Source organism: Chinchilla lanigera, unplaced genomic scaffold (genome assembly GCF_000276665.1).
Source record: "Chinchilla lanigera isolate Chin_1 unplaced genomic scaffold, ChiLan1.0 scaffold00064, whole genome shotgun sequence".
NCBI lineage: Eukaryota > Metazoa > Chordata > Mammalia > Rodentia > Chinchillidae > Chinchilla > Chinchilla lanigera.
In genome coordinates this window covers 2938513-2951604 of record NW_004955465.1, presented here as the reverse complement: position 1 = coordinate 2951604, position 13092 = coordinate 2938513, and the positions used below count along the sequence as shown (strand labels likewise).

General features: G+C 36.8%; 1 protein-coding gene across 1 annotated transcript in view; it reads left to right on the top strand.

The window, feature by feature from the left end:
• The window catches only part of Tmem170b (transmembrane protein 170B), a gene marked incomplete in the record, with an annotated part of 31918 nt that extends 22478 nt beyond the window's left edge, over positions 1-9440 (top strand). The window contains 1 exon segment of the mRNA XM_013521861.1: positions 1840-9440. Within this exon segment, the coding sequence (XP_013377315.1) occupies positions 1840-1970 (131 nt within the window).
• Between the last annotated feature and the right edge of the window lie 3652 nt (positions 9441-13092).

The window sequence follows — 13092 nt, the reverse complement described above, 5'->3', positions numbered from 1 at the left end:
GGAAGCAGAGTTTCAGGAGGACTGGGAAGAGAAACACCCTCTAAAGGCATAGCCCTGTGACCACCTCCTCCTCTGGGGACCACTCTCCTAGCAGCACATTCAGCTCTTAACATTAGGAGATGAATCCACTGCAGAGTACAGCACCGCTATGACCTGGCTACCTCCTCAGGAGTCTCTGTATCTAAACAGGTCAACAATTAAGATAACTGACACATAGCAGAATGGAGAAGGAGTGAGCCCAACATAAATTTATTCCCTACTGCTTAAAATCAAGTTTACTGAATTTTGTCATCATATACAGTGATTTTTGTTTGAATAATAGGATGAAAAGATATCTTGACCTGTAAAACAAAAGCTTCTTAGGTATATAGGGAAATTTAGGCAAATTAGATATAGAAATTAAATTAGATTTAAAAATTTTAATTATATAAGTAACATACCACTGTATTTTGTATATAAATCTTTTTGTGTTGTTTTCAAGTAGTACTTTATTTGTAATGTGTTTTAGGTTTGCAGAAAGTACAGAGGGTTCCCATACACCCACTCTCCTGTTTCCTGTTAATTACCATCCTGCCTTGGTGTGGCACATGTGTTACAGATTTAAAATACAGTTAATATAGTTGCTCTGCTCAGGAGTAATCCCTATTTTGAGTTTAGTATTTGTCCCCTAGATTTTTGTGTATGCATTACATTCATTCATACATACATATATATATATATATATATATATATATATATATACACACACACACACACACACACGTATTTATGTTTATACTGGTAGAGAATATATATTGTTTTATGTTTTCTTTTTCTTTATTGCATCGATGATATATCTTAAGTTCTGTATCAGCTCATAAAGATCTGTATTTTCATTTTGAAGTTATATGCATTCCATGGTATGGACTTTATATACTTTACCTACTTTCCAACTGATGGACACTTGTTTGGGTTTTATTTGATTGCAGCAAGTGCTGCCCCAGTTATTATATGTGCATTTGTTCAAGTGTATGTGTGTTTATATTGATGCTGATATTTGTTTCATTTCACATATAACACTTTTCTATTTTGCCTTAATGTCAAAGCTTTTGAATTGTTGCTTTTGTGGTTTTAAGATCATCTTTTTTCATAGGATACTAAAGTAGAGGCTCTTTATTTTTAGCATTTGGTTCTTTAATCCCCCTGAAATTTACTGTAGGGAATGGTGTAAAACAGACCTCAAGTTATTTCTTCCAAATGGTCCCCGGTTGTTCTGACACATTTGTTGAGTGGTAAACTGCTGACTGGAGTAGCCATTATCATTTACCGCAAGGACCACTAGCCAGAATTTGTGGAGTATGCACTAGTATGTTTAAGCAGTTACGATATTCTCTTATCTCTCAGTCTGCACACTCACTGACTTTGTAGTTGAACAGCTAAGGTAAGAGAGATGAAGGATTGCTCAGGGTAGTGAGCTGCTGAGTGGTAAAAAATGGATTTTAATCCGCAAGTCTAGCTTTAGCACCAGGCTCTTCACCTTATGTAAAGTTTGAAATAACAGCATTGTTGGCCAATTCCAGGGAGCCTGAGCTAGCAATTTCCTTTCTTTATTCAGGTTATTTGATGAACAAATTGGGATTGTACATGCAGCATGTTCTATATACATGCATCTTTTGTTGAATGGAAAAGGCTGTTTTTTATTAAGTGGTTAAATGTGGTAAAGTAAAGGTAACTTTCTACCACTCACACAGAAGCCCAGAAAATGTGCTAAATGTCTCAGCGAGAGACTCGGCTTTACTGGTCGGGCAGAGATGCTGAGTGGCCGCTGTTGGACGTGAGCTATGCTTTGTCTCCCTGCAGGTGCAGCGGTTGCGGGCATCTACCGCGTGGCCGGGAAGAACATGGCCCCTCTGGAAGCGCTGGTGTGGGGCGTCGGGCAGACTGTACTGACACTAATCATCTCCTTCTCAAGGATCCTCGCTACACTCTGAGGTTTCTGAGGCAGTGTATTTCACTTAAGAAAACAGATGTACAGATTTCCTGAAAATGGCACTGTGGGCAAGTGGAAATGAAGTTGTGCAAGAACGTGGCCGGAGCAAGTCAAAGCCTGAGGAAGACCTCGCGCTGTGTGGGAAGACAGCCCTCTGGTGTTCAAGCGATTGCACTACCGCCCTGCACCTTACGTGCCTCCGTCCCAGGCAAGGTGCACCGAGACACTACGTGAATCTACAAGAAAAAGCACCTTGTTTAGCTGCCAATCAGGTTAACATTGGCGTTCAAATCATCGTTCTTAACAGTGTTGTGTTGAGTTCCAGGGACGATCTGAGGAATTGATACATGTGCCAAACTCTTCTCTTTTTGTTCACATTGGTCGTGTGACGATTTGCAAGTGTAGCTGTAGCTGAGTGCTGTGAACATATTTGACATGAGTTCAGGTAAATGTAAGACTTCGTTTTGTAATGCTAAATCTTGTATGAGTGCTAAATACTGAATCACTTGATGTGAGAAAAATTACCTGGTTTTTAATGTTGAGCATCTCTGGGATTTAGGGTTTTAGTACGTTTAGGCATTATTGTTATTCATATGAAAAATAATAGTCTTCTTAATGGAAGACTACCTAAATTGTTTTAAGGACTCAAAGTAGATCTATAGGGTGCATACCTTTCGCTAAATTAACGCCCTTTTAATAGTTTCCCTCATGCATAAATATTGTTTATATGAATTTAAAAATGTTATGTTTCACACACACTGATTGTCATTTGTGTGTCATAAAATATAATTTGAAAATTTTCTTAGAAATTTTGTAAGGAAAAAAGTCTGGAGTGCATGTTACATTCTTTGTCACTTCTAAAGAAAACTTTTGCCTTGTATCTCATGGAGAAACCATCTTTATAAGTAGTATGGTAGTGGGATTATCCCTACATCTTGATTTTTGACAAAACTATCTTTCATTCTGGAGTATTAACTATATTTAAAGAGTGGCCTAAATTAGGCTCAGGAAGTAAAAGCTTCATTTGTAGATAAGTAACCAGTAAGTTATATGGGGAGAATAATACAGTGTCTTACTTTGGATAGGTGGCAGTGTCATGATTCTGCTAAGAACTGGGGAAATATAGTAAATAATTTTAGAATTGGTCAGTCTCAGCATATCAGTGCAGTATGGAATGTATACACAGTGATTCATATCAGTTTTTCAGTTCTTGATTTATACTGTTCAATTTTAAGTTTATTTAAGTTGAAAAGTTATGACTTAAGTTTATTAGAATCTTATCACATTTACTAAAAATGGAAATGTCCTTTGTATAAAACATTTTCAGAAGTTTTGGTAATACATAGTTGGTTACAAGAATACAAGAGGTAGGTAAAACATAGCCTGCTCAAATCGGTCTCCTGTGAGACTTTTTGGGCACCAGTTGCAGTAATAAACGTGCTAATTCAAGGAAGGAGTTAAGGAGAATTCAAAAAATAATCTAGCAGCTGAGCCTTTTTGTTTAACCTGATTTTATTTTTTTTTAAGTAGGCTTCTTTTAGATCCATGGAATTTCAGACTAGTTTTACTCCACCAAAATAGATGTATCAGCTTAGTGAGATACTGAGGAAGGAATCCTCTTAGCAGCATAGAAGCGCATTTTAGGGATTTACTAACATTGTGGCTTGGAAATTTGTTTAAAAAAATAAGCAGTGGTGTGTTATTACAGATCTTTTTGGTAAATCTTAGACTTCTTTTATAATGTAAAAGCCTATTATTATATTTTCATGTGTTGTTTATATTCCTGATGTTTCCTCAAGTTAAATTTATACATGACTTTTTCAAGTCAGTTTGATTTCTCCTTTTCTGATAGACTTCAGTTGTGTTCTTCCTTTACTTTGGCTGTTCTATCAATAATCTAAAGCATTTATGTCTTTCCAGAGGAGTTACCAATAATATGTGGAAATTGTTTCAGATGTACAGGCTGAATATTTATTTTGGTTTATGAAAGTTATCATAGATAATATGGAACATACGGTTCATAATCCAGAAAATAACTTGGATGCATTGAATATATGAATTATGGACCAAAGAGATTTAAACTCTTATTTTTATTCTAGGATGAAAGTTTGATTGAGTGATTAATAGTTTGTGACATGCCCTGCAGTTATGCCAGTATCAAGTTGATTTACATTAAGAACTGAGTGTGTTGTATACTGTAATATTTAGGTGGACAGTTTGAGTTTCTTTGCTGCTCTCAGTTATTTTCATTGAGATATTGTGCATCTGTCACTCTTTGGATATTTGAAGTGTAGTTGTATAGTATGAATTTATCAGTTGTTTTCATAGCTATTTATATGCTGAGTTTTTATAAGTTCATGGTTTTCCTATACAGACTAATGTTTAATGATATATATGTATATACATATGTATCATTATATACATATATAGAGAGATATGTGGATATACTCCAATTGGAAAGCTTTTGTTCAGTGAACACTTTGGTGTTAGTGAATTTGATAATACTTGTTTGGTTGGATGGTCTTTTAAATAGATTTGAAGATGTTCGACGTTATCCGGGGAAATTTTTCTTGGTGTAATGGTGCGGGATACCCTTATTTGGGATACGACAAAAGCTGTTATTGACATAATTAGGCTACACTTTCTTAAAATTTGAATGTGATTTAGCAGTAAATTTTCTTTATGACAAGTGCAAGTAGGTAGTGAGGCAATCCCCTGCAGTTGACACTTTTGCTTTAAAAATGTTCAGAATATTGCCAATAGTGAAATCAGTTCCCCAAAGATGGAACTCCTAGATGCCCATCTGGTTAGAAATGTCAGTAGAGCACAGTTAACCAAGGGGGCCTCACGTAAGCTACAAACAATACTTAAAACCTTTAAAAGAAGGAAGTACAGTTAACTACCCATGGCACAGTTTGGTCGGTTGCTGTAGAAAGTTCTGAATGGTGGTGTACTCATTGTGTGCAGCTTGTTATTTTAGATCTTGATGTTTACCACGCAGTGTTACAGGCCGTTACCCAATATACTGTCTTCATATTTGCTGCATACATTTCACCCCTACATTTCCAAGCTCACAGTGCTGTATTTGTATTGTAAATGAGAGAGAGGAAAAAGAAAGAGTTGCCCTGTGTATTTTCTATTTGTGATGTAGGAACAGGGATAATTTCCAAATCAAAGAATGTTGTTAAAAAAGAGTCTCAGAACCTCCAAGTAAAATGAGGAACATGGGGCTGTAACTCTCTTGTGCCCATGCCAGCACCCCAGTTCCAGCTAGCTCAGTTTTGTGAACACTTCCTCCAGATCCACTGTGTGCAGTGCTGTATGAAGTACTGTCTGTTGGGAGAACAAAGATGACTGAAGTGGACCTCCTATCCTGGAGTCCACTGAGAGCTAGCAAAACAGTTTCAGATCCTAAAAAGACTGGGACAGCATTTCACTTCTTGATTTTGGTTAGCAGTTCAGGTTCCCAACCCCTCAATTTTCCCACTACTTCCACTAAATGGAATTTTACTGGCTGAGATGTCATTGCTATGTCAGAGTGAAGAGTGTTAGACTCTAGAGACACAGGCTTATATCCAGGCTGTCACTTGTCAAATTTCTGATGCAAGCAACCATTTAACCTCTGAGCTTCATTTCATACTCTGAAATTATTACACTTCATATCATGATGAGAATTTATGAATGGCAAAATGATACGTAATTACAGTAAATGATCAGTAGTCACTGGAACATTTTTAAAGTTGTATTTCACAATAGCAGTTGATTCTGTTTTGTACAATTCATTCTTCTTTCATTTCCACATTTTCCATATATATTTAAGAAAAAAACTATTAAAAAGTTCTCTTACAATCTCACTTCCTTCATTGACTCTCTACCCTTCTATTTTTAAAATCAGCAGACATTTGTCTGAGAACACTTCGGGAATTGGTAGGATCAGAATGGCTAGGGCAGTCAAGATTAAATGATGGGTTCCAGTTAGCACTGGTTATAGTAGAAAGAGTAGAAGCGGCCAGTGTTTGCCCCTTTACCATTTCTTGCCTATTTTCTATGGATTAGATTGACTCAGAACATTTATTGGTTCTCTGTTGTATACAGATTATTATCCTTGTTTTGGAGATGGAAAAGTGGATACTCTCCCCCGACACATCCACTGTTCTTCTGCCACCTCGGACATCTGGCTCCGCGTTGTGCTGCCGAGTCTGTTAGGACTGTGGAGCTGGGCTTCACGTGGACCAGGCTTCTTGTTGGTCCTGGTGGTGGTTGGTTGGGTTTTTTTTAACCCCAAAGGCAATAGTTATTTTAGATATACACTCATTTTATAATTCAGGAAGTTACACGATGCTAAGAGCACTTTCTGAAGTGTTCACAGACTACTTCTCTCTTGCTAAAAGTTTTCTCCCAGAAATTCTCAAGCAGAATCTCTTTAAGCATAGTTTTTGGGACATGAGGGACATGAAAAGTTACTGAAGAAATTAGAATTAGACTTTGATTGCAGAGAAGTTTGGTGTATATTGAGTAACTAGGTAAATTACTGTTTCCTTTAATAATCAGGACTGAGACTCTCAGTGATTAAAATGGTCTGGTAATCTCCCTTAATTTCTCATCCCTTTCAAACTCTTCTAGGTAGAAAGAACATCATTTGATTAAAATTTTTAACATTTTTCAAATGTGGTACCGTTTTGTAGCTAAGGAAGTTTAAAGGCAGGAATAAATGTTGGAGAGCTGCTGGGTGTGTGAAGCACCTTGCATTGTGAGAACACAGCCCCCCTTTCCACTGTGCTGAGATGAGACACACCGTGTGTGTGTGTCCCGCGCGTCTCCATAGTTCTGTGTCCCTTGCGTGTGGGCGCCCTGGCCACGGCACATTTGAAGTCCTTTACATGTGCGTGTGTGCGTGTGTGTGTATGTGATTGTGGCTTTGCCCTTCTAATTTGAGCATCTCTGTTCTGTTACAGAAAATGCACTATTGTTAAGGTTGCTGAATTATTTATCTCAAAACATAGCTGTGAATTTGGGGGAAAATAGTACTTAATATATGAAATATTTTCACTAACTGGAGATGTACTGATGAATTCTTTATTAAATTAGTGTCAACACTCAAATTTTTGAGTGAACTGTGCTGTGAACCATAATCATCTCCCTCTGAATTTAGGGGATTCACTTTCACATTCTTTGCATTCATTGCATATATGTTGAATTTACATAACAACCCATCCTTGATTTTAAGAACTAATTTGACAGTTCATGTAAAGTGCTTCATCCTTTTTCCAGACAGATGTCCTACATTATAGTTTAAACATGTACCATTTTTTGATGGAAGCTAGAGTGCTGATTCGGAAGAGAATTTTCAACACCTACGGTTGTGCTGTCAGTATCTTTTTGAAAAATACATAGCTGTCGGCAAGTCAGGACAGCAAGAAGCGCTTACATTTTATTATAGATTGTTTCCTGCCCTCATATACAGTATGTGTACCATCAGTAATAATATAACTTGTTTTTTGGAAATGTCTGTAGGTCTGTAACATATAGAAAGCAGTATGCCACAAATGTATAGAAAGAGACACTGAAATACACAATCATCTGAAGCCCATGACCATAACTGGTTCTCCTGAATATGAATTGGTAATTATTAAAAATCATCACTGCTTTTAAAACCCTGTTGAAATGAATAACTGCTTGAAAATTCTACTGATAGTGAAAAGCTTCTTTTTAAAAAACTGAAAGTTTGTAGATTTCATCATTTAGTATCTCTGGGATGGGACATTTTAAAGTTTCTTCATAGCAAGCAAGTAGAGGTTACTTATTTGAGTAGGACAAAATGGGTTACTTTCAGTACTCGTTGAGTTGATAATCTAATTGTTGATGTTTTCTTAGTGTTTGTGATATTGGGTGCATTTACTATGGAGAAATTAAAAATACTATAATTCTTTCAGCAACGTACCCACACACAATTCTCTCAGCAGCATACCCACACACCCCCACACCGGGGTCTGCATGTTTAGATGAACAAATACGAAATTCCACAGTATTTTGCATTTAAATTTATAACTTGTTAAACTTCGTATGATTTCCTACCATAAGTATTATCCCTTGACTCTAGTCATTTTGATAGCAACTTAATCTTAAAGTTAACTAGCTAAGATGTCTTCATTGAAGTACCAGCTATATGGGTTTACCTGGCAGGCATTGAAAGATCACTGTTGAATCAGCTAGTTAAGTCACAGTAACATTTTAGAAAACTAAATGATGCCTCAGTGCCTTGAAAGTTAAAGTACTTTTGCAAAGTGGATCTAGCAGAAGTCAGGATTGACACCGATGAGTTGGTTGTGTACACGTCACCTGTGACTGGAGATCCGGAGTTTATAAAGGGTGTCATGGAAGTAGGTCTTGGCTACTAACTTCTTACGGTTCAATGCAGATCAGCTACTTAGCCATTGACTATGACAGATGACAACTACTTTCATTATGTTCTCATGGTATGGCATTTTCTTCTATTTTTTTCCCTTTTGCAAGAAAGTATGAAATGGGGAAAAAATGTAGTGAACCATTTAAATTTTTAGTTTTGTTGTAAACTAGAGATCCTAGTGTGAACAGTGTTTTATATTGTAGTACGGGGCAGACACTTTATGTATGTAACCTTTAGAAATACGTTTATCATCAGGGATTTATTTTTACTATAGAAATATATTAAATGTACTGTGAAGCTTAAAAATAGGAAGGATAAGCATTGGAGGGGTAATACAGAAAAACAAAAGCATATTTGTTGAAGTACCCTGCATTATGTGAACACAACTTCCCCTCTGTTATGACTATAAGCTACACTGTATGAGTATGTGTACTGCATGTTTACATAATACAGTTTAATTTTGAAGGATTATTTAAAAAACTTTATATAGAATACCTAACAAGCTGTAAATATTGTATACTATTGATTTTTAATTTTATATAAGCAATTTTTTTATTTCCCAATTCATGTACAAATCTCATTGTGTATATAGCATAATTTCCCGGAGAACATTTTGCAGTGAATTTTAAGTATTTTAATTGTAGTAAGTATCAGGTTAGCCTTAGAAATGTTGGTCTTTATTTAAATTATTTTTCACCACTCTCGTTTTCTTCACAGGGCAGCAATAAACATATGCAAGTTATTTTTGATTATGAAAAAGGTGGTCTAACAAGACAAGATTTGCGTTTCAATTCATTGCTTTAAAGAAAAGATGCACAGTTAATATCATCTGCTGTCTGGTCGCGGACCATTTCTGAGGTCCGTGTGTGGCTCTCCTCTTTGTAATGTACAGGGTGAACTCTTTGTTGATAACACTCAAAACATCTGTTAAAAGTGAATCCAGCACTTAAATGTCATTACACAGAATTTATTGGATTAAAAATTTGTAATATACAGTATTTTAATAAAGTTTCTGTATTCAATTTCATGCACTTATATATAAATAAACCTGTCTTTAAAAGCTTTGCAGAGTGTGTGACTCTTGGTGGTGTATCTTCTGTGCTCACAGTGGATTCAGATGTCTTTTCCTGCCTTTTTGTCTATTTTTCAAGGCCAAGTTTCCCTATGGATTTTGGAGGTCTCAAGACAAATTTGGCCATATGTCTAGGTTGACCTAGCACCAATACTGAGCCATATACTATATTAAGAAACATGCTATCACTTGTAGTAATCATGCACTACCATTTCTTGAGTACTTAAATGTCTGGTAGACATTTCATATGTATCCTTTGGCACTAACTAACACTTCAAGTGATATTTTTCACCTCCATTTTGTAGCTAATGCATCTGACGTGGGAAATTTCCTAACATCGTGTAAGTCACCACTGCCGCGCTGGATTTCTCTGCTGTATTACTGTGTTTCCTCCGCTGTGCTGTGTTGGTTATGACAACACTCGCTTGGTGTCCAGCGAGGCCTTGCTGCACTCCTGCCTTCCCAGAGAGGCGCTGACAGCCAGGGCCTGGAAATGATGTAGCAACCCCTTGGAATAAAAACTAGCTTCACTGTTGAAGTTGTGCATGCATCAACACTGACATTTATTTTTCTGTAATTGAAATTATTTTTCTTTTTTTTTCAGATAGCTTTTTAATTGCACCATATGAATTACAAGATAACCAAATACATCTGCTTGACCACAAGTTTAAAAAAATACTTTCAGCGAAAATTTAAACTTTGAGATCATAAAGATTTCTAGTTTGTTATCGTTGGCTCTCAAAGTACATGTTTTTGTACTAAGTAACTATTGTTGGGTCCTGTGATGCTTGGTGGGTCCTGAGAGATGGCATTAAGTCTCACACTTGCCATCCAGCTAGGACAGGACGAGAGAGTGTCGGCCTTTGTCGCTATAACCAAACACCTGAGAAAAAGAACCTATTGGAAGTAAGCCTTATTTTGGTGCCTGGTTTTGGATGTTTCAGTCCATGGTCAGATGGCTGCATTATTTCTGGGCCTGTGGGGAGGCAGCACATCCTGGCAGAGGAAAGCTTTTTATCTCTTACCTAATGGGACACAGAAAGCAGAGACAAGAAGCTAGAAGCCAGAGAGGGAGTGCTGAGGAGCAGATACAGTTCCCAAAGTCACACCCTGATCCTTTCCTTCCTGTGAGGGCCTACCTCCTTTTTCCATCTTCTTCCAGTAATGCCATTGACTTATGGTCTCATCATGAATGAATCCACTTGATAAGGTTAGAGCTCTAAGTATCCACTTCCAAAAACTCGATCAGCTGACAAACAGACCTTTAGCTTATGACTTTTGGGGACATTTCAAAGCCAAACCATAGCAGAGGGAAGGGAAATTTAGGAAGATGGTTGGATCTTAATAGCTTTATGGTCACAAACAAGTCTTGTGAGACTTTTTTTATTTTTTACTTTTTTTGTGATACTGGGATTTGAACCGAGGCCCTTGAGCATACTAGGGAAGTCCTTTGCCACTGGACTACCTCCCTTAGTCCTGTCAGATTTGGGGGAAATATCTCAATTACTGACTAGGGACTATGGTATTGAGTATGGTATTAATGAGCTGAACTTGAACACTTTATCAAGTCCATAAAATAGTAGCTAAAGTTTTAGGATACGCGGAGGAAAGGAAAGAGCGTGTGAAGCACACCTTTCAGGGGTAGTGGGTTTGCTTCGCAGCGGCCAGTGAAGATTTAATCTGTCCCACTCCTGCTTATGTGCTCTTCATTTCTCATTATTTATTGCCAGCAGACATTTTCGTATTAGTACACGTCCGTGATACATAATGACCTCATTCCTTGTGGGGAGTTGATACAGGTACTTGACACTCTTAATTCTTTTTGTGTCCCCTTCTCCCACCACTCCTAGTCTCCTGGTACCCTTATTTGCAAAAGGTCTAGTTCCCTGTTTCCTATTAGCTATCCTTTATTTTATTCTTTAACCCATTTACAGTTGAGGTTCTCGTATAAGACCAATCACATGTAAGTCTGTGTGTCTGATCTATTTTACTTAACATTATGGTCTCGAGATGCATCCAATTTCCTACAAATGACTCAAATTTATCCTTCATAGCAGAGCAGTCCTCCATGGTGTACAAATACATTTTCTTTATCCATCTATCTGTTGATGCACATATAGACCACTTCCAAGATTTGGCTACTATCAATTGTGCTGCTATAAACGTGGGTATGCATGTATCACTGTAATATGATGTCTTTACCTCATTCGGGATAAAGGAGGAGAATAGCTTAAATGGAATTTCTATAGTTTTTTGAGGCATCTTCCTACTGCTTTCTATAGTAATTGTACTAGTGTACACTCTCATCAACAATGTAGGAAAGTTACCGTTCCCCCCATATTCCCACCCTTTTTGCCAGCATTTGATTTATTGATGCCGTTCTTTCCAGAGTAACGGAATGTTTTTGCACTGGAAGAAGATGGAATCTCAAGGTTGTTTTAATGTGAATGTCTGTGATGGCCAGCAATGTTAAAAATTTTTTCATGTATTTACTGACAAATTGTATTTCTTCTGGGAAGTATCCCTTTCAGTTGCCCAGTTTTTGATTGGGTCTTTTACTTTTGGAGGTCTAATTTCTTTAGTTTTTTAAATATATTTTAGATATTAGTCCTTTGTTGGATGTGTAGCTGGAAAATTCTCTTACCACTCTGTGGGTTTTTTCTTCATTCTGTTGGTTATTTTCTTTGCTGTGCAGAAGCTTTTTAATTTGATACAGTGTTTGTTGATTTTTTTAAAAAGATTTTCTTGTGCCGTTGGGGTTTTCTTCAGAAAGTCTTTGTATATGCCTATGAGTTCAGGAGTTTTACCTATTTTATTTCCAGAGGGTTAAGTGTTTGTGTTTTGCTATTTAAATCTTTGAACCTTTTGATTTTAGTTCAGTACATGACACCAGAATTCTTTGGGCCAATATAATGAATATTCAGGTTAGGGAAGTGGTTTTCTTGCAAAGCAACAATTTTATCACTAGATGGTGCTGTGGTTCCATTTTATTTTCCCCTTTTGATTTGGTTGTTAGTTCTTAGGAATCCAAATGAACTCAGTGCTTTAGGATTCATTCCCATACAGTGAATCCAATAGTAATTTTTTTTTTTTTCCTGAAAGAGGTAAGCAAATTAAACGTGAGAAAAATCAGGCTTTCTATGTGTCATCACCAGTTTTATATTGAAGAATATTAGGAGAGTGTTCAAGATTGTTGTCAAATTAGAAAATCATATTAGTTATATGATTTTGACAAGTCATTAAACTTCGGATTTATGTATTCTTAATTCTAGTTCAGTGCATAGTGATATTTTATCACATTGAAGAGTCTACACTTTGAGTGACAGATGCATAGTTGGGCAGCATTCTGGGATAGGAAGGAATAAGCCGAACACATTCAGCCGTGTTATATCACAAGAATTGGTTTAAATTCCTGCTCTGCCATCCGGTATTTCAACTTGACCAAGTGATTTAACTTCTGTGACTCCTGCCCCAGTTTTCACATCAGCAAAACGGGAATGACATGTTGCTATATAGTAGGCATGCAGTATGTATTCATGCTACTTTGTCCCGTCAGCCTCTTCTGCATCACTGGTCTGAAAGGTAGAGGGAGGATGTGGTTCTAGGATTTTGTTACAAGTTTTGATAGTAAATGCAAACACCTCT